Source organism: Zosterops lateralis (assembly GCF_965231275.1).
Source record: "Zosterops lateralis genome assembly, chromosome: 18".
Classification (NCBI taxonomy): Eukaryota; Metazoa; Chordata; class Aves; order Passeriformes; family Zosteropidae; genus Zosterops; species Zosterops lateralis.
Genome location: NC_139778.1, coordinates 1,124,958 through 1,148,451, shown reverse-complemented (window position 1 = coordinate 1,148,451; position 23,494 = coordinate 1,124,958). Strand labels below are relative to the sequence as shown.

At 51.4% G+C, this 23,494-nt stretch overlaps 1 protein-coding gene across 6 annotated transcripts; it reads left to right on the top strand.

Moving 5' to 3' along the window:
• The first annotated feature begins 261 nt into the window (after positions 1–261).
• On the top strand, positions 262–22,871 carry NDEL1 (nudE neurodevelopment protein 1 like 1). Of its 6 annotated transcripts, none has more exons than XM_083874762.1 (9): positions 262–336; positions 7,579–7,676; positions 8,995–9,148; positions 10,284–10,432; positions 11,457–11,593; positions 12,974–13,147; positions 13,935–14,026; positions 16,337–16,488; positions 21,276–22,871. In XM_083874762.1, exons 2-9 carry the CDS (start codon positions 7,591–7,593, stop codon positions 21,361–21,363), a joined length of 1,032 nt encoding a protein of 343 aa, XP_083730888.1. In that variant the 5' UTR covers positions 262–336; positions 7,579–7,590; the 3' UTR covers positions 21,364–22,871. The 6 variants fall into 6 exon arrangements, with proteins under 6 accessions (XP_083730888.1, XP_083730890.1, XP_083730887.1 ...); XM_083874764.1 differs by lacking the exon at positions 262–336 and adding an exon at positions 1,688–1,780; XM_083874761.1 differs by lacking the exons at positions 262–336; positions 21,276–22,871 and adding exons at positions 1,817–2,198; positions 19,618–21,145.
• Positions 22,872–23,494: the final 623 nt, after the last annotated feature.

Sequence of the window (23,494 nt, the reverse complement as noted above, 5' to 3'; positions counted from 1 at the left end):
TTGCTCTCTCTCTCCCCTCTCCTCAGCCCAAACCCTCTTGCTCTCTCTCCTTCTCTCTCTGGCACTTCCCTCCAGCCCAGGCTGGTGGCTGAAGGCAAAGCCCTTTCTACCCACGGCCCTTGCAATAAACCCACATATTCTAGAATATCTCAGGTGTGCAGAGTCCCTTGTCCCTGGAAGTCACCACGCCCCCGCCCCTCAGGCCCCGCCCCCTCATGACGACAGCGCCCCGCCCCCGCCGGCTCTTGCATCACGCGCCGGCCCCGCCCCCCAGTCCCCGGATGAGGCGGCCCCGGCGGCGCGCGCTGCGGCGGCTGTGGCAGGGGATGCGCTCCGGTGAGCGGCGGGCCAGGCCCGGCCCGGGGGGCCCAGTGGTGGTTCTGACGGGCCGGACCGGGCGCGGGGGGCGCGGGGCGGGCGGGCGGGCGGGGAAGGGGCCGGGGGTGCTGCGGGCCCCGCTCCGCGCCGCGATTGGCTGGGAATTGACAACGGGGCAGGGCCCGCCCCTCGAGCCGCGCTATTGGCTGCAGGCGCGGTGCCGCCGTCTCCCACTGGCTGCGGGTGGTGTCAATCACGGCGCGGCCCCGCTCGGCCGCCGCCCTGCCCGGCTCCCCCCGCCGGGACCGCGCCGGGTTCGGGGCCCGCCCGGCCGCACCGGGGCTCTGCCGGCCTCGGCCCCCGGCCTGGGCCTTTCCTCATCACTGCCAGGGAGCTGGACGCGTGGTTTCCCTGATCAGCCCTATGCCCAGGGCACACAGCGTCTCTTTTAGGAGGAAATTCCTCCCGGAATCGGTGGTTGGATGCCGGGCTGGGCAGGGAGGCGCTGGTGGAGTCACCGTCCCTGGGGGGGTTCAGGGAAAGGCCCGTGGAGCTCAGTGACAAGGGGGTGTTTGGTCACAGATGGTCTCAGAGGTCCTTGGGTGTTTGTCAGTCATTCAGGGAGGGTTTTTCTCCCTCCGAGCCCTGTTGTGTTCTCTCTGAACGTGCCCAGCCCCGTGGCCGGTGATGAGCGTGGCCCGAATTGCAGCAGACGAGCTGGAAAAGATCACTGCCGGCAGAGCAGAGACATTCCCCGGGCCAGCCTCAGCCTGGGGACTCCCACCGACACCTCCCTCTCCTTCCCAGGGGGAGGAGAGCTGTGCTCGCTGTGCTCTCCCACCCACAGCCCGGTCTGCACCGGGAGTGACTCAGGCCTTCTCTCTCCCCTCTGCCACTCTCCTGCCTCGCTCACAACTGCAGGGGCTGGAGAGACTTTTGGATGCCTGTGGCATGTGTTGCCTGAGAGGTGCTTAAATACAAGAAACTGCTGTAGAAGAGTTCCCTGGATACTTCAGAATTTATTTTTTTTTCTTTACATTTTTTTCCAACCTGCGCCCCAAGAACCAATTCCTGGGCACTGCAGAGAGCTGGTGGCCTTTCCAAGGTCAGTGTTTTGTTAGAGATATCAGTAAGAGGAAGAAGCTGTCCCAAGGCAGAAAAGAGACTGGGAGGCTTTTAGATATTTTTGTACAGGGCTGCCCAGAAAAGTGGTGGAGTCCCCATCCCTGGAGGTGTTCAAGAAACTCCTGGATGTGGCACTCAGTGCTCTGGTCTGGTTGAAAAGGTGGTGATTAGTCAGAGGTTGAGTTGATGATCTCAGAGGTCTTTTCCGACCTGAATGATTCTGTCCTGCTATATTTATTTATTTAAATGTCAGTTTGATGTGTTTGCAGTGTGACTGCACAGACAGGCTGGTTGATGGTGGTGCCAGTTCACTGTGGCTGCACAGGATGTGGCAGAGGTGGGTAATAGTGTTAGATCTGCCCTGGAAGACATCCCTCGTCCTGTTTCCTGCCTGGGCTGTGCATTTCTGTATTGGTGTAGATGTGGAGGCAGAGCCCAGGAGAGAAGATTTAATGCCACTTGTCACTGGGAGTCCCAGAAGTGAAGGAAGTGCTCAGAGGCAGCGTTTGAGTCAGTGTTTGACTCGCCTTCCTTCCTCTTCAGGGGAAAACCCTCTTTTTTTTTTTTTTTTTTTTCCCCCTGACTCTTTAGATTTTGCAGATGCGTAAGATATTTCCTCATTTGGTGGAGAAGGACAGAGAAGAGAAAGGAAAATAAGAAAGTGGAGAGAAAGCACGAGACTGATGATGTCTGTGACCTTGGTGTCACAAGGAATCTTGTCTCTGGAGACGCTGCTGGCAGCAGGCTGCCAAGAGGTACAGCAACAAAGTACAGTTTATGCCCTCAGTCCTTTACAGTTGGCTTTTTGAGGTGCCAGGAAAGTCAGACTGCAGAAAGGAAATGGTATTTTTGCAGCCCTTGATGTTTGTGACACCACAAACATTATCAAGATCAACTGGGGAGTGTGTTCAGCCTGCACTGCTGTGCTGCCCTGACCCCAGGGCAAAGCCAGCCAGAGCCATCAGAGCAGATTTTTCACAATGTGGTTGTGTCCCTTGAGGGCTCTTCTGTCCCCACAGCTCAGTGGAAGGTTGTGCTGGTTCCTTCTCCTGATCAACATAGAGTTTGGGGGGTTACTTTTAATATTCTTTTTGTTAAGTGCTCACTGCAGAGCCCCTCTCTGCTGGGGGCTGCTCTGTGGTGCCATTTTGGGAGGTATTTTTCAAATCCAGTTTACTACCCCCGGCAATGGTAGAACTTCAGAGATGTGAAAGCAACAGAATTCCGTCCTTTTGGCAGAAATCTGTGCCAAGTCCTTTTCTCTTGGAATTCTTTAGTCATTTTGTGGTGTCCAGAAACATCTCACCCTCTGGCCACCACCTTCCCAGGATCTGGGTACACCTCCAGGAGCCTTTCCTTCACCTCTGCAGGTACTGAACCTCCAGCAGGAGCACCAGCCTCTTCTTTTTTAGTCACTTCATGAGGTTACTTGGGAAGGAACAGAGGTCAAATGTCTGACACTTCCCATGTTTGTGAAAGCAATAAATAGTTTTTAATACAAAATTCTGATACTTTTGGTAGCTGTAGCTTGATTTCTGAGAAGAGGCTTTTCGCATCAGTGCATTTCTTCTGGTTTCAAGGCTTCTAACCCAGTGCTGGCTCACTCTTCAAGGGTTTTCCTGTGACTGGATATCAAATATTCACCAGACAGATGAGTCTTGGCCATGTGGTGTAGAGCAGACATGTTATATTTGATTAATGAGGCTGTTGAGATAACAAGGCTTGGCTGTGAGGTGTTTGCTTTATCTTAAAGGCTTTTCTGAACTTGGCACCAGGTTTTTGCAGGTAGGAATTGGTTCTCTCCTGCCTCCTGCGCCGCCCAAATTGGAAATGCAGGATTTATTATTGCAGCAGAGCAAGGAGCGTTGTGCTGACGCTGTGCTCGGTGACTTTCTCCTCTTCCTGAAAGCTCCTGTGCTGCTGTTGTAAGAGAGAAGGAGGCATTTGTTGTGGTTCACTCGAGAACATTCAGTTCAAAAATAGAACTGCAGGAGAAGGTTCACTTCCCAGAGGTTCAGTTTCATGCAGGCACACATCCAAAGGCGTGTGTGTGGAAATCCGCCGGCTCCTGTTCCAGCAGGAGCAAAACGAGCCCAAATTGATTGGGGAAATCTAATCCGTGCCTCCTGCTTGTTTGTTTGTTTCCCATCTTCTAATAAGACCGTGCACATTTGCTCCGAGTTTTGGCTGAAGTGTTTGGGTTACCTTGCTTTGAGTCTTGATGGGGTTTGTGGGGAAAAAAATCATCACCTTCAGGAGCTGGAGGTTTCCCGTTGGTCCTCATGGTTTGAGAATGACGGAAACAAGATTTCTTCTGCTTTTCTGCCTGTGAATCATCAGCAAGAAGGGGGAAGAGGAAGAAGAGGTGGCTGTGGTCAGTCCTGCTGTGCGTGGCTGCTCTGGGTGGTGTCATTGCCTCGAGAAGGGGGAAGTGGCAGCCAACAGGCACAAAACTTGGATGTTTTCTGATAGCCAGAGTGGCTTGTTATCTCCAGAACTGAAGGCCACATGTGAGCTTGGCAGAACTTCTTGATCAAGTCCTATTTGAGCTGCTTGCTTGTTTAATTCCAAAGGTCAGTGGATATTTGTGGTGCCTTGGAGGGAGGGAGGGGGGATCAGCCAAGCGTAGCTGGGGGAGTTCAGCCCTGTGGTTGGTCCTGTTTGAGTGGCCTTGCTTTGCTTCTGCTTGATTTTTCATGTTTGGTGTCTGAAAATATTGGGCAAGTGGAGTTGAGAGGAAGAAAGCTGAAAAATGTGCAGAAAAACAACCTGTTCATGAAATAATATTAATTCTCTTTATATGGCAGTATTTATGAGCTGGTTTTAAGTGGGAGAGTGTGAGGCAATTAAAATCAGGAGGAATTCTTTCTGCAGCCACTTGAGATGCTGCAGGTACCTCCAGGATGAATTGCAATGCTCAAAGTCATCCCTGCCGTGACGTGTGAGGGACTGAGTGACTTTGAGAGCTGGGAGGAGTGGATTCCCCACTGTGGGAAGGGGTGGGACCCAGCTGAGACGTGGGGTTGGATTTCAGGCTGAGTGTTTTGGTCTTAGATTCCATCCCAAGCTTCGCTGCAGTCTCCCGTCACATGGAGAGCCCCGGGAGCTTTTTTAAGGTACTGTGTTACATTTCAAGCTGTGTTTGTGTTTTCATGGCTTAGCTGGAAGGTGGCTCCAGAGAGGTTTGGGGTTGGCCTTGGATACAAGATTCCTTGAAGTACTTGAAAAAAAAACTCTGCAAGAGTTTTTAGTTTGGTTACTTCTGGTGCATTCTTGAACCTTTGGCTCTCGTGGTATCCAGAGGATACTGCTCCTCTCTTTTTAAGGATGCTTTCAAGGTGGGAAAACAGATTTATCCCGTACAAACCCCCCTGGATTTAGACAAGCTCTTAACCTCCACGCTGTGTTCTTTTAGAGTCACTGCAGCGTGGAAAAGTTCTTTCCTTTTCACAGTGGAGAGTTGCTCTGTCCTGCTGACTTTGTCGGGGCTGGGGGGGCTTGAAAGGAGCCCCGGTGTTTTGAACGTAGCTCTTGTCTGGGAGCAGCTTTGGAGCTGGAGCTGTGCCCACGGAGCTGTGTTTTCCCAGGGCACTGTGTGAATGCTAAGCTGTGTTGGAATGAATTTGAGTGGGCAGCAGCATAAGCCTGTTCTCATTTTCCCTGGAAGACGCTGCTGCATTGTCTTGTCTGCTCCCTGAAAAGGCTCAGTGTTGTTTGTCAAAGGCAGGATTCTGCAAGTGCCACGTATGCAAAGAAGCCCTGAATAGGGAGGACTGTGCTGGTTCTCAGCTCCTGACAGAATTCCTGGGGCTGGGACAAGAGGCAGCAGACTGAGGCAAAGCAGTTTTTTGTTAAACTCTTGGTATTCCATGGGCATCCGCTCTCCCACACGTGAGAGGTGTGGAATTGTCTGGTTGTGTTCTGAGAACTCCTGGGATTTGCTCTCTGCTTGCACAATCCATGTTTTTTGTGCCATCATTCTGAGGGAATGGCCAAAGGTTGGTGGAGTGAAGGATTTTCCCGTGGAGCAGGTTTGGAAGCTGTCAGCATCTCCCAGCTCCCAGGTTGATATTTTGGCCCTGAAGCCTCGTGTTTGCAGGGTGTCTGTGTGTTCTTAACCTCTTCTCCTGCCCCTCATGGGAATACAAGTGACAAAAAGCAGGATATGGATGCTGGAGCTCAGCAGTGCACACTGGCATTGGCTTCTGCAGCAGGGCTTTGTGCAGAGCAGTCAGCAGATCCCAAATCCCTGCTGATGGCATTAGGGATGGTGGGAGACATGGAGCAGGGGCAATCCTGCTCCCACCTGCTTCACCAAGGCAGGATGAGAGAGTTGGAGAAGATCTGGGTGTGTTGGGAAGGAAGAATTCCTGCCCAGGGCCTGAGGCAGTGCTGGGCTGAATCTCCTCCCTCCAGTGTGTGAAAGGAAAAGGTGTTTGAGCAGGGAGTGGGGGGCAAACACACCTCCTGTCCTTAGGAGCCCCAGGCAGCCCTTCCTGTTGATGCTGTGCTTGCAGGGATCCCTTGGATGTTGATTTTCAAGGGTGTGCCCCGTGTGAGCAGACAGGAAGGAGTCTTGTGCCTTATCTCAGCTACTTCTAGGAAATGATGTAAGATGCTTTCTTGTGCAGCCTTTCTTCTAGCCACATCCTGAGCTTGGCTGCTCACCTTTGGAGCTGTGGGAGCTGAGCCTGTGTTGTGCTTCATCTGATTTATTCTGGGATGAATGTGCTCCCTGCTGGTTTAGAGCTGTTCAGATAAAGGTTGAAGGGATTTATGGAAAGGTTGGATCAGTCCTGGCACTGGGAATCACTGAGCTTTGTCAGGTGTCTGCTCCCACCATGGAGCTGCAGCAGTTTGAGCAGGAATACTGAGCTCCACATGCAGAACTTGGGATTTGTCCCTGTGGAGTGACTGAGCTGCCTTAGTAACGGCTGATGCAAGTGTTCCCAAAGAAAATCCTGTCTGCAGTTTGTGATGGGAATGGCTCCACAGGTACTTTTCATTTTCTCAGTGCAGGAGAGGAAACACCAGCTGTTCTCCTGGGCAGTGTGAAGACCTGAGCCGTGACATGTTTGCTTCTGCAGTAAAGCTGTGGACTTAAATAAACACAGTGTGAGATTTGAGGGGTTTTTGAAGTGCTCTGGATTAAATTTGCTTTTGGTTGTGGCAGCTGCAAGCTCAGCTGGAGAACCAATGTGCCAGATCAGCCTCACTGTGTTTGGCCTGGCTGCCCTCTGACGAAAGCATGGGATTGTTCTGACCCACTTTTAGGTGTCAAAAATGTGGGTCACTGAGATACAGAACACATTAGTGTGACAATTTTAGCCTGAAGGGACAGAATTGGCTGAGAAGCGATGCCTGTTGGAGTGTGAAAGTCAGGACTTTTAGGTCAGCTCTTCTGATCAATGGGCTTGGTGCAGAGTGTTGTTCAGAGCTCTGCTTGGAGCACAGGGGAGGTTGGCTTCACCCTCTTCTTTTCCTGGGTGGGAAGGACAGAATTTGAGGCTTTGCTATTTGAGGAGGAAAAAATATTTAAAAAAAAGCCTTGAAGAGCTGTGGGATTGCTTGGGGAGGGCCCAACAATGATGCATCTCCTGGCTGGGGTCTGAGCATTCCCCTGGCCCTGCTCCTCATTTTATCTCTGTCACCCCCTCTGAGACCTGCTGTGTGCTGAGGCCTCTAATGTCTCGTGCTCCCTAGACCATATATAAAACCATACAAAAATTATGTTGGGTTGTGTTTTCTTGTGCTGGCTGATGGGCTGGGGAGATCCAAGAATGGAAAATCCTTTCCTCTCCTCTTGGAAAGGGGATCACCAGTGCCTTGGTGTGGGAAACTTCTCCTCTGAGCACCTCCAGGCTGGGAACACTCCTCTGTGTGACGTGAGCATGTCATTTATGGGAGAGGCTGATCTTCCTTGGATAACTGCTGTTACCTGCATGTGACACAAGCAGGATTTAGCCAGGACTTGTTGCAGGAAGAATAAATTGTATTTTGATCTCTTTGTAGTTAACCTCACTTGGAGTGTTCATCCTCCTTCACTACTCACCTTTGCAGCTCTAAAAGCAGCTGTAGTGTAGAATGATCTGCCTGGATTTATCCTGAGTATATTCCTGTGCTGGTGTTCTGCAGGTCGTGTTGATCATGGACAGTGAAGAAATTCCTACTTTTTCGAGTCCAAAGGAGGAAACTGCGTATTGGAAAGAGCTTTCCTTGAAGTACAAACAAAGGTATTGTGGATTTGCAAGCTGAATTTGGTTCTTAATGATCAGAACACTGTATAATCTGTCCCTCTGCAAGGCCACACCAAGATGGTTATTAGATACATTAGAGAAAACCTGTGAGAAGAGAATTCCAGCTCTAAAATTTCCATCTCTGTGGGAGCTGAGTGTTTCTTGCCCAGTGTCACCATGCCAAGAACTGCAGGCTATGTTTTGAGCATGTTTGAGCAAGAGCAGAGCCTTTTTATGATCATGTGCACCTTTGTGTAATTAAAGTGCTGCCTTAAGTGGTATCTTGATGTTTTAATCATAAAAAGGCACCTTTGGGCTTGCCTTGTATCATTCCTGTTCCCTCAAGCTTCTTCTAGTGGAATTACTGGTATGAGAAGTGGCTGATTTGGTGGCTGCTGCATTTTATTCAAGTGTTTCATAGCTCCTGGTCCTGCCTGTACCTGTGGTTTGCATCTCCGAGGGGACACAGGGTTTTTTTGTTACCAAAAGTGCCAAGAGAAGCTGCTCTCTGGAGTAATGCTGTGCATCTGGAGGGATTGGAGGGTGGGCTGAGGTTTTTTTGGAATTAAATCCCTCTCAAACCCAAAGAGCTCAAGGGGCTTGTTTGGTTTGGTTTGGGGTTTTTTTGGGAGGGAGTGTTGGGAATGTAGAGGGACCTGTCCACGTGGAGAACCCTGAGCTGTTCTTGTGTGTCAGAAATTCCATCTGAGGCACCACTGGATGTGTTGTTCCCTAAAGCCTCGGTGGTTTTCTCTGCTGCTTGCTCAGGGCTGAGCTATTACCTGTGGTAAAGATGCAAATTTAATAAGCAAAGTATGTGGAGTGGCTACTTCTAGGATTTAATAACTCAGTAGTTTGAGGTAGGCATGTCCTGCCTTCCTGACTCTGCATGATTTTTACAAACATTAATTTTCCAGCTAGTGCAGAAATGCAGAAACTGTTGTTCTCTCTTCAGTTTCTGACCAAAATCTGGTTAAACGTTTGCTTAATTCATTGCCTGTTCCATAAAGTCTGCCAGCAGTGAAAGCTAATGGAGCACAAAGTGCTTCTCAGGCTCCCATGAATCCTGTAAATTGCTTTGATTCCACACAGCCATTCAAGGTGGCTGCTGGCTTTGATGTAAAGGAATTAATTTCCTTCAATAGCTTAGTTTAATGTCATTTCTCTGTTTCCCTATTTTTCTTTTTTTCCCCTTAGAGGTCTCTGGATGACACTTAAGTGCTTTAAAACTCTCTTTTTTCAGCATTTTATTTTAGAAGAGCTGCAGGTTTTGTTTTAACTTGGCTTTTCCACTGATGAAATCCTCTCCTTGCAGCTTCCAGGAGGCTCGTGAAGAGCTGGCTGAATTCCAGGAGGGAAGCAGGGAATTAGAAGCTGAGTTGGAGGCACAGCTAGTGCAAGCTGAGCAAAGGAACAGAGATTTGCAAGCAGATAACCAAAGACTGAAATATGAAGTGGAAACATTAAAGGTAAGTTTTTCTCTGTGGTAGTGTTGCTTTTCCTTTCAGCTACATCTTGGGTCTCATTTTGGATCGTCTGGGCTGCTCTTGGGCACTGAATATCCAAATAAAAAAAGGAGTTGTCTGGCTAAGATCCACACTGAAGCATGGCATGTACCCCAAATAAGGCCAGGGACGTTTATGGCAGAATTTTTCTTGTTCACGTCATGAAACTTGGTCCTGGAGTTTGTGCTGGTTTGGATTCCTGAGGCCGTGCCAAGGAGGAGCTTTATTTGTTCCACAGGGAACATCAGCATAGCAACAGGGCACAACACAGGGGGTTTTGTCAGGCCACTGCCTTGTCACCTTTCTTTGCAAATCAGGCTTTTATGAGACCCCAAAGAAACCAGAAAAGAGGTGATTTGTGCACATCTTTCAGAGAGTCTCCACATCCATCTGTGGAGCCAGGCATTGCTCAAGGATCTGCATCCCAGTTGATGCCTCTGTCTTAGTAAGTTCTTGCCTCTCTTGAAATCTTGAAAAAAAACATCATTTTGAGCAGTCTTGGCTTATTTAGTGAAGACAGAGGTTCAAAATTCACTCAATGGAAGGAGGATTTGTGGGATTACTTTGTGTCTCCAGTCCCAGCTGTACTTGCAGGGTCAGGATGTGTTTGATGAGGTCAGTAGTTTCTCCATAGTCTCCTATCAGTGCCCTCAGAGGGTGTGTTTGGCAGTGAATTCTTCAGTCTTTTGAGGATGAGTTTGTGGGCCTGGAGGTTTTGTGACAGATTTCAGTGGCCCATTTTTGCTCACGGACACATCAGAGAATTTCTGGTGTCAGGGTGGTGCTGCCGAGGCAGAAGCACAGAAGGGGGGACAGTGCAGTTGGATTTCTCTCTGCCTTCCTGGAGCAGCTGGCAGTGCAGGCTGTGGGATGCATCCCTGAAAGGCAGCTGTGCCATGGGGAGATGGCTGGGGTTTTGTACCGTGGCCAGCTCTGATGTTCACAGTGTGTTCCTTCTCCCTCTCCAATTTCTGCTCTGAATTACCAGCACTCCCAAAGCAGCATTCTGCAAAGAGACTGATACTTTTTGTCCCCTTTTCACGCTGATCACTTGGCCAGTGCCAGCAGCTGATGTTTATCTCCCTGTTCTTTGTTTCAGGAGAAACTGGAGCACCAGTATGCCCAGAGTTACAAGCAGGTGTCGTTGTTGGAGGATGACCTGAGCCAGACAAGAGCCATCAAAGACCAGCTGCACAAATATGTGAGGGAGCTGGAGCAGGCCAACGATGACCTGGAACGTGCCAAGAGGTGAAGGCTGCAAACCTCCTCTTCCCTTCGAGTTTGCACCACAAAGATCTTTTCTTTGCTGCTCAGCTCAAGCATTTCGTTGTTCCTTAAAGGGAGAACAACAACCTGAAAAACCCTAAACACCCCCAAGACTTTGGATTGTTTGAGCAGTGCAGTTGCCCCTGAGCAGCAGCTGGTTCCTGCTGCAGCAGGAAGGGCAGTGGGACAGTGTGGATTGTGAGGAACAAGCTCAGAGCCAGCCAGGCCACTGCACTGCCCCTTGGTACCCCCAGCTAAGTGACTGATGTTTGTGGTCCTGCTGCCTCAGAGCCCCTTTGAAGTCAGAAGCTTCTGCTTTCCATAGTCCCTGTTAAATCAAACAGGCCAAAGGAGTCTCCTGGTCCCTTGCAGAACAGCTGGAGGCAACAATCCTGCCCTTTCCAAGAGCCTGGAATGAGCAGGCTGCTGCTGGGAACACCCACTTTGGGAGGAGGTCATGTTTCCCTTCTGCTGAGTGGGAATTCTGCCACTGATTCAGGGAGAGAGAGCAGGAATGAGCCTCTGGCTATCTGGAAAAAAGATCTGAGAGCTGAGGCCCTGTTTGCACAAGGCTCTTAAGCTCATGACTAACTTTTGACACTGATTTTGGGAGGGTTTGGGTCTTAGATAATGTCCCAGTGCTCTGGTGCCCACCTTGGCTGGGCTGTGCCTGTGCAGAGCCCCACCTGAGCTGGGGCACTGATTAATGCACAGCTTTGGAGCATGGCTTGGGGAAAAGGAGCTGGCTGCTCTGGGCTGGCTCTTTGTCACATCTTTATCCATCTCTGAGAGCCTGATGCTATCACGTTCTTCTCATCTTTTCCCTCTTTTCCTTTGGAGTTGATGACTCCTTTCTAAGAAGCATTTCCATGGCTTTCAAATGCTTACCTTGAAGGTAGCCCTGCTGCCATTTTCCTTCTGCTGTGCTTTTGAATAAGCTTTTATTCAAAAATAAAATGCTGGCTGACTGAGCTGAAGAACCTAATATTCTGGATTTTGTTTCTAGGGCAACAATAGTTTCGTTGGAAGACTTTGAACAAAGGCTGAACCAAGCTATTGAGAGAAATGCATTTTTAGAAAGCGAATTGGATGACAAGGAGTCATTGCTGGTCTCTGTACAGAGATTAAAGGATGAAGCAAGAGGTATGGCTGGTCTGGTTGGTTCTGGGTGCTGGTGCAGGGTTGGTTTGCTAAAAGAGATGTGCAGCAAGCAAAGCTCATGTTTCTGGAAAGCCTCACCTGATGAGACTTGAACTGGACGCTTTAGGTTTTACTGACAGTGTGTTCTTTGTAGCCAAAAAAGAAAAATTTCCTCATTTAATAAGTCAGAATTAATAATAGATGAATTTGGGATTTTTAACACAGAAATACTCTGTTCCACAGATATAAGAGAATTGAGGGCGTTGCTTCAAAAGTTCCTCTTGCTGTGGGTTTATGGGAAGGGAAAGCACAGGAATTGACAGGGAAATACAGGATAAATGATCAAGTAATTCCTAAAAAAAATCTCTCCTGTGTTCCTTCTAAGCCCCTTGGAAATTGCCTTAAATATATTATTTAAGATATTCTGGAAAAGGCTGTTTTTAGACCTGTGGGAGATGTTTGGGATGGTGTTCTGGGATAAGATGGGGAGCTGGGAATTCCCCAGTGGATTTCACACTGAGGATGCTGAGGAAGCATTTTTATGGCTACTATAAACTGATTTCCCTAACAGTGGAGGTGATCTGCTCACAAGCCTGTGCCAGCCAATAATGGACTTTAGAGGTTGGTGCTTTGCAATTTTGTTCCCTAAATGAAGTTTTCTCAAATATTTCCTCATTTGAGGCCTGGACCTGAGTGTAAGAACACACCTGACAGCAGGGATATTTTGTTGTTGTTCTCTCTTATGAACCTTTTACAAGCAAGTTTATGCCCCAGAAATTTGGAATTTTATTGGAAGCACATGAATTTTGTAATAAATATGAAGAAAGACATTTTCAGAGGAAGTATATGTATTGTAATTTGAGATTAGGGCAATAAAACTGAAAAAAACCAGCAAAACCCAGGGGACTATTTTCTAAAACACTGGAACAATCAGCAAAACAGACATCTTGTTTCTTAGATGAGTCATTTGGACATTTTTAGCATTTGTGAGTTATTCCCCCTGGCAGCAAGCAGGAGCAGTAGCCTCTAAAAGAACTGGTTCTGTCAAACTCAAATATGACATTTCTGATTGAACAGCCTCAGATCCTCTTCTGGGAGCCCAGACAGATTTTCACTTCAGCTCTGCTCTTTTACCTAAAATCAGTTCTGTTTGTTACAACTTAAAAGCTGTGATGTGCAGTTAATTTTGCTTTTGTACCAGATGAGGGCAAGGAATAGGAGGGTCTGTGAAGATGAAGTTGCTCTGGAGGAAGGAGCAGCAGGCACTAACCCAGGATTGTTGGGAATTGTCCCCTGTGCCCTTCCCAAATGAACAGAGAGAGTGTTTGAGAGAGAATCAATCAGTAATCTGAGATTTTGTGGGGTTTTTTTTCCTTCTCTCAGACCTGCGGCAGGAGCTGGCAGTCAGGGAAAGGCAGCAGGAGGTGACCAGGAAATCAGCCCCCAGCTCCCCCACTCTGGACTGTGAGAAGATGGATTCAGCTGTCCAGGCCTCGCTCTCCTTGCCAGCTACACCCGTTGGAAAAGGATCAGAAAATAGTTTTCCTTCCCCAAAAGGTACTATCCATAGGGATGGGGCCTGGTTGTGCTCTTTAGGGAACCTGAGGTGGATGTGGGAATGTGGATCTCACATTTCCATGAGGTGTGTTTGAATCCCAGGGCAGCACCAGGTGCATTTCAGGAGTAAATTGCATGGGAAAGGACAGTGAAGCTTAGACACTGCCTTTGGAGGCAGGCAGGGGTTTGGGTGCCTGCTGTAGAGCCCTGGAGATATTTGGGAATGCAGGGAAGTGCAGGGACTGCTAATTCTGCTCAAATGATCAAATCTTGATCAAATCTGCTCACATATGCAGCAGCAGTGGTGGGTGAGCATGGTCAGGGAGTCTCTGTTACCACACTGACTTCTCAGGGCTCCTGTTTCCTCTATGAAGCAGTGGGATCTTAGTCCAGCCCCTTTTCCCATCTGGAAGGCTCTGCACAGTCCCAGGGATTAATACTTGATTTTTTAGATGAGGAAGAGTGGATTGCAGAGGGAGCTCTGGCTGGATTAGATGGATTGCAGTCAGTAGCCTTGCAGATGGAGAGAGTGCATGAACTCTGCTTGGGGGGGCTAAAGGGAACCAGGGCAGTGGGCAGGAATTAAGCTTTATCATTTTCCCTGGCTAGTGATCCTGCAGTGACTGTGGGTAATTGTATGAAATGTCTGCAGCAAGATTGTAGATGTATTTGGTTGGTTTTTTTTTTTTTTTTTTTTTTTTTTTTATGTAGAAGCTGTTTTATTTAAATTTTTTTCAAAACCTGAACTGTGGAGGAGTGAAGTAATAAGATGTGTCTGTGTTTGCAGCTATACCAAATGGGTTTGGTACCAGCCCACTGACTCCTTCAGCTCGAATATCTGCACTCAACATTGTGGGAGATCTGCTACGGAAAGTGGGGGTGAGTGCTCTGAGCTCTGGGCCCTCCCTGGGGCTCCTGTCCTTGTGCTCAGGCACAGCACAGCCCTGGCCTGTGCTGGGCACATTCTGGAGCTGCCAAATCATCCATGTTCACTGCCACAAATCATCCACATTCACAAATCATCCACATCCACATTCACAAAATGTATTTGATAATGCATTTTTTAAAAAATTATTTTGATTTTTAAAGCCCGATCCTATGGTTTTGATCCAATTTGGGGTGACAAAATCCATATTTGGAATAAAAATTTTTCAAGTGCTGGGTTGGACACTGTCAACTTGTTCTTACCTTTAAGTGGGGCTGCAGCTTCCTCTGTCTGGAGCTCAGGCCCTGGGTGAGGGAGGAGCTGGGATCACCCTGCCAAAGTCTCCTGCTCTCCCTTGGAGATCTGCACAGACTGAAAGAAAAACCAGCCTGGAAACCTTTGGTAAGAAAGTGAGAAAATAAATGAGGAGAAAGCCAAATGCTCCCATCTGTGGTTGGTGAGGAAGTGAAATGCATGAGTCTTTAAAGGGATTACACTGTAAGCAGGGAAGAAGTGGTTTAAACATCTGTTGTAGTGTTGTTCAGGATCCAGGCTTTCCTCGTGGAAAACAAAATTACTTTTGAGCTTCCAGGAGCTTCTGGATGAGCCTTGGTGGTTTGTGTGTGAGTGGAGCACAGGGAAGCCGTGGCTGGCTGTGCCCTGTGCCTGTGTAACCACGCTGAGCCTGGCAGGAGCTGCACTACAGACAGTTGTTTTAGTGAAAAATCGCCTGGCTGCTCCCATTGGGAGGCAGCGAGCTCAGCCTTGCTTTGAAAGGGCAGCAGGACAGCTCGGGGTTAGCAGTGACACGTTTAAAAGGGGATCATTGTGAGTAAGAGTCTGCAGGGGATTTAGGGAGCTTAGTGACAATCCCATGTGATTACTCTGCAAGGACAGGAAATGCCAAATAAGCAAGCTGCTCTCCCAGCCTGCCCTGAGCCACAGCTGGGCCACTGAGCCACGCTTCCTGCTCCTGCACTGCTCTAGGAACAATTAGAGGCTGCTCAGGTTCTTTGGGGTTTGTCTGCGTCTCATCCCAAGCTTTACACTCCCTGTCCCTGCAGGAAGTTTCCCCTCTGCTGTCCTGCCTTGGCTCAGATCACACTGCCTGTGGCCAGGGGACAATCTGTGACACCCAGAGTTACCCAGGGCTGCCTCCACAGTCCATCATCCCTAAATCAACTTCCACGGATTCCTGGGAGTCTGCACAGGCTTCACTTACCTGTGGCAGCATGGCAGTGCCCTCTTCATGGAACATTCTGTGCAGAACAGCAGCAAACCCCACGTTTGGGGAGAGGAATTTCAGCTTGCAGTGTTCTGAATGCCCCCATGCCCAGGGGGGTGTAATGAGGAAGGACTTTCTGCTACACCACAGGGATATTCAGGATAAGGTGGATCTCCAGCACAGGGATATTCAGGGTAAGGTGGATCTCCAGCACAGGGATATTCAGGGTAAGGTGGATCTCCAGCACAGGGATATTCAGGGTAAGGTGGATCTCCAGCACAGGGATATTCAGGATAAGGTGGATCTCCAGCACAGGGACATTCAGGATAAGGTGGATCTCCAGCACAGGGATATTCAGGATAAGGTGGATCTCCAGCACAGGGATATTCAGGGTAAGGTGGATCTCCAGCACAGGATATTCAGGATAAGGTGGATGTCCAGCCTCTGATGGTGGCAGAAAGGACAGGTGATGTTCTGGAGTAAAGGAGAGTATCAGGATGTTGCTCCTCCTTCCAGGAGTCACCTTACATAGGGGGAGAAAAGCCTCACCACGTCTGTTTGGAAGGTGGCAGTGAAGCTTTAGAAATTGACTTTATTTTGCGAGCCAAGATGAAGAAAGAAATTCTAGGAGGCATTGTGCTGGTGGAAAAACCAACTTTCCAAATGCACAGTTGCTCTCATAGCTTGAGGATTCTGCTTTAGGCTCTCAGTCTTCTGATCAGCTCAAGGCAGCTGCTGAAGCAAGAAGTTTGGGTAACTTCTGCTGGGATTTGGCTTCTTTATCTTGGGTAATTATTTCAGAGTTCATCTGTTCTAGAATCTGAGCCCTCGTGGAGCTGAGTAATGTCTGGCAGTCTGCATCAGCATCTGTGTGTTTCCTTTGTAGTGGGGTGACAGAGGAAATGACAGCTTTGTTCCCATTTTTTTGCCAAGGGTGATCACACTGCAGTCCTGACCACGGCTCATGAGCAGCAAAATACTTCCTCTTAATTAATACTTTTTTAACACTACTTTTTTTTTTTTCCTTCCCCTTTCACAGGCCTTAGAATCCAAATTAGCTGCTTGCAGGAATTTTGCCAAGGACCAGGCATCACGGAAATCCTACATTTCAGGGAATGTCAGCAACGCCGTGATGAGCAGCAACAGCACAAAGTACCCACACCCAGGGCACACGTCCTTCTTCGACAAGGGGTGAGTCAGGGCACAGCCTGGGCCACTTGCCATGCCTCGTTTGTCCTTAGCCCACCACAGCTTTCAGCCTGTAGGAGAAACAACTCGTGGAGCAGAGTCAGTGCCCTGCAGAGGGGATTTCTGGGAAGCAGAGAGAAAAGCAAGGGTAGGGGGTGGCAAAGTCCTGCCCCATCTCTTGGTGGCCCAGCAGTGAGGAGAGCATTCAGCTCAACCCCTGTGGCCTCTGAGAGCAGCACAGGAGGGGCTGCAAAGCTGCAGGTGTGCTCTGGGGAAGGGCAGACCCACACTGAGAGATTCCCCTGCAGCAGCAGCTGAGGGCAGTGCAGGCAGGGCTGTTCCCTGGGAAAGAAGGAGGGAGGGAGTCCTGGGTGCTCACACCCCTCTGGGAGGGGAGGGAGGGATGAACCATTGGTGGTGGAATTGTGGCTCCTCCCTGCTGTGAGCCAGGGATTGCTTTCCTGGGAACAGCGACTCAGAGCTCCCTCTGGGATGCTGGAAATGCCTCTGCAGGAGGGTTTTCCCCAGCTCCTCACAGCACAAGGCCCTGTGGGTGTACAGAGGTGGAAAGCACAGAGTTCTCCGGTGGTACACCCTCCATGCTCCCATCATGTCATGTCATGCTGATACTCAGCACTTCCTCAATCCTACGTTTATTTTAGAGAATGAAAGGAGCTGTTTCCAACCTGAAAGTGCCAGAGCAGCCAGCTGAGCTTCCCACATTCATCCTCAGTGGGGCTGTGGGGGGAGCAGGGCGAAGCTGCACCTTAAAAACTGCCACTGAGAGCCACTGGTGTTTGCTGCTTTTGGAAAGGAAGAATTCAGAGCCTTAAAATCAGCCTCTTGGGTGGTGTGTGCTGCAGGGCTGAGGGGGCTCTGCATCCCCCAGCAGTGCTCCTGCAGCTCCAGGGAGCAGGGAAGTGCTGGGAAGGGATTATGGCAGCTCTTAGCAGGCAGTGTGGCTATATTGAGGTGTGGTGTGACAAATAAGCTGATTGCTCTGTGGGGTGGGGGTCACTTTTAATTATGCAGATTGTCATCACACTCCTTATCTGGGCTGGCTGCCTGGAGGGAGGAGCAGGCAGGGGCTGAGGGAGGCTGAGAAAGCCTGGAAGGAAATGCTGCAGCAGAGCTGGGGGTGTCAGTGGGCAGGAAATGGGCTGTGAGTGGTTCATGTGCTGATCTGCAAGTTCCAGAGATGCTGCATGGCCCCACTGTTCTGTCCTTGTCCCCTGTACCCCCTGTGCTGTCCCCTCAGCCACTCCTGCTGCCCTGCCCTGTGCCCAGGAGGTGCTGGTGCTGTGCAGTGCTCCAGGGCTGCTGAGGAGAGCCTGGGGGCTGAGACAGGCCTGTCCTTCTCATCCTTCCCTCTTCCTTCTCCAGTCCCTGCACTCCCCTGCCTGCCCCGAGTGCTGCTGGAGCCTGCTCCAGCTGTGAGTGTAGCCCTGCTCCAGCTGTGAGTGTAACCCTGCTCCAGCTGTGAGTGTGAGCCTGCCCCAGCTGTGAGTGTGTAACCCTGCTCCAGCTGTGAGTGTCGCCCTGCTCCAGCTGTGAGTGTGAGCCTGCTCCAGCTGTGAGTGTGAGCCTGCTCCAGCTGTGAGTGTAGCCCTGCCCCAGCTGAGTGTGAGCCTGCCCCAGCTGTGAGTGTGAGCCTGCTCCAGCTGTGAGTGTAACCCTGCTCCAGCTGTGAGTGTGAGCCTGCTCCAGCTGTGAGTGTGAGCCTGCTCCAGCTGTGAGTGTGTAACCCTGCTCCAGCTGTGAGTGTCGCCCTGCTCCAGCTGTGAGTGTCGCCCTGCTCCAGCTGTGAGTGTGAGCCTGCTCCAGCTGTGAGTGTGAGCCTGCTCCAGCTGTGAGTGTCGCCCTGCTCCAGCTGTGAGTGTGAGCCTGCTCCAGCTGTGAGTGTGAGCCTGCTCCAGCTGTGAGTGTAGCCCTGCTCCAGCTGTGAGTGTAACCCTGCTCTAGCTGTGAGTGTGAGCCTGCTCCAGCTGTGAGTGTAGCCCTGCTCCAGCTGTGAGTGTAGCCCTGCTCCAGCTGTGAGTGTGAGCCTGCTCCAGCTGTGAGTGTCGCCCTGCTCCAGCTGTGAGTGTCGCCCTGCTCCAGCTGTGAGTGTGAGCCTGCTCCAGCTGTGAGTGTAACCCTGCTCCAGCTGTGAGTGTGAGCCTGCTCCAGCTGTGAGTGTGAGCCTGCTCCAGCTGTGAGTGTAACCCTGCTCCAGGAGCAGCTGCTGGGCTTGGCTCAGGGATAACTCAGCCCCATCCTTACAGCTCTGTTTGCTTTCCTCCTCCTGCCACTTTGCTGGTTGAAATCTTTGAGGCACCCCCAGCTCTTGTCAAGGCTCTCTGCTCTCAGAGGGGAGCAGGGCAGCTTTAGGGGGGCCTGGAGCCCAGCAGGGCTTGCACCAAAGCCTGGCTGTGGAACAGGAGTCAGGGTTTACCTGCTTGTTAAAAACTCAGCAGTGTCTGGTGTAGGATGAGTTTCCTATAGATTTGTCCCTTCAGGAAGGTGCAGGCTCTGTCCAGATGCCAGGAGTGGCAGAAGAACACCTGAGGATGGTCCTCAGGATGGATACTTGGTTTTTTTGCTGTTGTAATTATTGTTAATTGGTTGTTAATGTCAGTCCAGTTTTGTCCAGGAAACAAAACTGCTCTGGGCTCTGCAGGGCCCTGGCACTGGGACAGCCCACCTGAAGTGTTTGTTCCCCTTCCTGCAGTCCTGAATGCCAGTGTCCTCACAGCTGGTGTTTGTTCTTGGTGATTTTTGTGAATCCCTTGGGCTTTGTTTTAATGAAACGAGCTGAAGTTGAATGTGAGAAGTGCCTGTGCTCACACACAGCAGCCAGAGCTGTCTCTGCACTGTTACCCACAGCCCAGAACACACCAGCCTGGGAAACCTGGGGCTTTTTTCAGCCCCTGCTCCACCTTATTGAAAGGTTTCCCTGGCAGAGAGGGAGCTGTGAGTGACTCAGGTGCAGTGATCTGTGCTGTTCTGCCCATGCAGAGCAGCCTCACTGTGCAGAGCTCAGGTGTGCTGAGCTTTGGTTGAACATCTTTGCTTGGCCCCAGCTGTTGCCTCAAGGGTTGTGCTCAGCAATGTCATTTTTGTGTGCATAAACTTTCCCTTTCTCTCCACTAGGCGTGAGAAGGTCATATTCCCCACCTTGGTCATGGGTAAATGAATTCATTTGCACTGATTGGCTGCATGTGGTGTAACCTGGGGCTTGGGGCAGCTCTGGTAACTGCACGAGGTAGTTGTTGTAGTGCCACACACTAATGGGCCCTGATCAAAGCCTCAGGCTGCAATTGCTCTTTTTCCTGACTTGAAATAAACCTCTCTGCTGCTGTGACCTGTTGCAAACATAAACCTGAGTGCTGCTTGCTTTCTCCATCTGTTCAATACTCCAAATCAAGTGCATGTTTCTGATTGAACTGGTCACAGCAGGGATGCAGGGGAAGCGTGGCCTCGTGGAGGGAGTTCATTTGGAAGGTTTGCCCTTTGGTTGGAGTTTTCCTTCAGCATTTTGTGCCTTTGGACTTGCAGTGATGTGGTTGTGGCTGACAGGAAAGCAACCAAGGGCACGGGTGCCTGGGGGGTGGCCAGGGGTGGAACAGGGAGGGGACAGTGAGGGTAGGGACAGCAGTGTCCCTGCTCAGTGTCCCTGTCCCTGCCCAGTTCCAGAGCTGTGCAGTTCCAGGTCTCCAAATGTGCTTTAGCAGCTCCATTTTCCCCTCAGGCCAGGCTGTTCAGCTCCACAAGAATCTGCCACTGAGGATTTGTTGGATATTTAGAGCTGAGGGAGTCTTGGGCATGAGGTGCTAAATACAAAATACAGCTCGAAATGCAGTTTAATGAGCCCAAATTAGTAATCAGGGCAGAGAGTGGTCGGACATGGACACAAAGTCCGAGTTTTCCCAGCTCACTTCTGGAAGCTTAGGCAGGACCTTTTATTGGTTATTTTTTATAGTTGCTGTGTTTAAGGTATTTTCCTTTCGTTCTGTCTCCCACTGCAGTAATGCCGATTTCTCTCCCTTTTTTTTGTGTGTTTTTTCATGCTACCACCAGAAAGGCAAGGCTGGCCAAGCCCTCCCTAAGCTCAGCTCTCAGTATCCCCCAGTTTGGTGCCTTTTGCTGTGGCCCAGCAAATCCAGGCTCTGCTTCACCTTGGATGAAGAAAGGCAGAGCTGGGGAAGTGCTGCAGAGCTGTTCATGGAGGCAGAACTGCTGAGCCTCCAGGGCTGGGGGTTCTCCCCCACCCTGAGCATTGCAGGGCTGGTTTGGGGGAATTTCATCCCTCCTGGGGCTGGGATGGGGCCTGGAGCTCCTGACAGAGGTGTCAGAGCAGGTGGAAAAGCTGCTGGGCCTGCAGGCTGCTCTCCCAGCCCACAAGGAAGGCAGGGCTGGGCAAGGGGGAGCCTGTGATGGATCCTGGGCTGTGGAGGCTCCGGGAGTGTCCCCTGCACCCGGTGGGGATTGGTGGGGCACAGAGACAGCTCTGAGTGTGTGTGTGTGTGTGTCCCCTCCCGTGCTCCAGCCCTGAGGGACACGGGCACAGGGCAGGGAGGGGACAGGAGGGGCCAGCCCCGAGGGATGCCCTGGCCCTGCACAGCCCCATTGTCTGTGTCCTCCTGGGACAGTGACAGTCCCTGGGATGAGCCCGAGGGGCACCGGAGCTCCCGGGGCTGCCCTGCCCTGCTCCAGGGCTGGAGGGGTTGGAAGGGCAGCAGTGCCCTGCCCTGTCCTGCCCTGCCCTGTCCCGGCTGCTCCCCCCTAACGAGCCTGTCTCTTGTTCCCAGGGCAGTGAACGGCTTTGACCAAGGTCCCCCCGGCCTGGGGGGCTCCCGACCGTCCTCGGCGCCGGGAATGCTCCCCCTGAGCGTATGAACCTGCGGGAGGTTGGACTTGGATGCTTTTCTCAGCTCAGACCTCGAGAAGAACTGCTCCCGATTCCTCCCCATTCCCAGCCCGGTGGAACGTGACCCTGAGGGGAGACCCCGAGCCCACGGCCCTCCATGTCCTGTCAATACAGTTTGTTTTCTGCTGTCGCTGTAGTGGACGTTCTCTGCCCCGGCCCCACGAGCTGCCACCCTCTGCTGTGCTTGGGGACACCGAGTCCTGCTCTGGGGACACCAAGTCCTGCTGTGCTTGGGGACACCGAGTCCTGCTCTGGGGACACCAAGTCCTGCTGTGCTTGGGGACACCGAGTCCTGCTCTGGGGACACCAAGTCCTGCTGTGCTTGGGGACACAGAGTCCTGATCTGTCTGGGGGACAGACCAGCCTTGTCCCCTTGGCTTTCCCTCTTCTCTCACAGGTCTGACAGAGCCCTGGCTGCTCCTCTCGAAGGCTCCCCTCTCCCTGTCCCCTCCCAGGCCTGCAGCTGCTGCTCTCAGAGCTGGTGGAAGTGCTCTGGGGGAGGCCAGTGGTGGCCTTGGGGCCGTTTGCACTTGGGAACCGGCCCCAGATGCTGTTTTGGGGCAGCTGCAGCCAGGGCAGGCAGAGCAGGCCTCCGGGATGGGCCCGTCCCCACTGGACAGACACAGGGCCAGGCTCCTCGGGGGCAGGGAGGGAGAGGAGGGTGGCAGCACACTTGGGGTGCCCGTCCCAGCCCCCCCAGATGCCTCGGCAGGGCTGAGCTGTTCTCCTGGAGCTCCTGCCCTGCTGCAGGGGTGGGCAGTGCTCTGTCAGGGGCTGTGCCCCCAGGGCTGCCCCGCAGCTCCCTGGCCCTGCTGGACTCGGCCTCCGTCCCTCGCCCCACACAGTGACCCCATGGGAGCTTTAGGAAGCTGTTGCTCCCCCTGGCCCCAAGACCCCCCTGCCAATCACCCCCTGTGCTGTAGGACTGGACTGTGCAGCCCTCCCTGTGGGCTTCTGTGACACTTTGGGGCGGCTGAACCTTGTGGGTCTTTCAAGCAACACATTTGTGTGGGTTTTCTGTCCATGTGCCTCAGAGTCGGTGGATTTTTAGACTGAACCAGCAAATGGAGCCAGGGTTGGAGCTGAGGGTTCAGCAGTCGTTGTTCAGGGGCTCTGCTGCTCCCAGGTGGTTGAGTTACAAATGCTGAGAATAAAACCCCACTGGCCCAGCAGTGGAGGTGGGATTGTCCCTTTGCCATTAGGGTTTGTATGGTCCTTCCTTCCTGTGCATCCTCTGCTGCATTTGACTGTTTACATTTGTTTTATTGTACATAGATTTGTAAACATAATACCTTTGCCTGAGGTCTTTGTACATAACTTGGGCTTTGTAGCTTTATTTATTCAGCCTCTCTCTGGCATGTTTCCATAGGATGTACGTTCCACCCTGGTGCCACTGACATGATGTGGTTTCAAAAGAATGAAAACAAATGAGAGTAATCTTCCAAAAATAAAGTTCTTTCAATGTGGAATCAGTGGATTTTGCAGAACCAGTGGCCGTGGCTCTTACTTTGTGTAGGGTTTTCTACCAAGCCCCAGGGAGGGGGCAGTGTTGAGGCAGTGCCACGTTATCCCACACCCCTTCCCTTGGGAATGCTGCTCACTTTGGCCTCTGGGGAACAGGCACTGCTGGGCCATCCCAGCCCCTGCTGCTGGCACTGGGGGCACACAGTATTTCAGCTAGGGGAGTGGTGGCAGCCTCCAGCTGCCTTCTGGAGGATTTTTGCCTCCTTGGAGCAGCTGGAAGGAGTTTCCTGAGCACAGGAAACTGGGGCCCTCCCTTGGCTGCTCCATCCCCTCCCCTCAGCAGTGATGGAGGAAAAGGTGCCCAGGCCTGACCCAGGTCCTATCCAGCAGCCCCCAGTGCTGGAGACCCACAGGTCCCATGCAAAGGGTGGGAGCAGCCAGCCCTGCTGTGTCCTCATTCCCTCACTGCCCTCCCCTCTCCCTCCTCAGACCCAGCCTGCAGCTCCCAGGCCTTTCCTGCCCCAGCTCCAGGGCAGGTTCTGCACCCCAAGAGCCCCAAAAATGGGATGTAACTGCTCAGGCAGGAGCTCAGACCCTGCTGCAGGCAGAAGTGCCACAGCACTAAGTGGCAGCAGC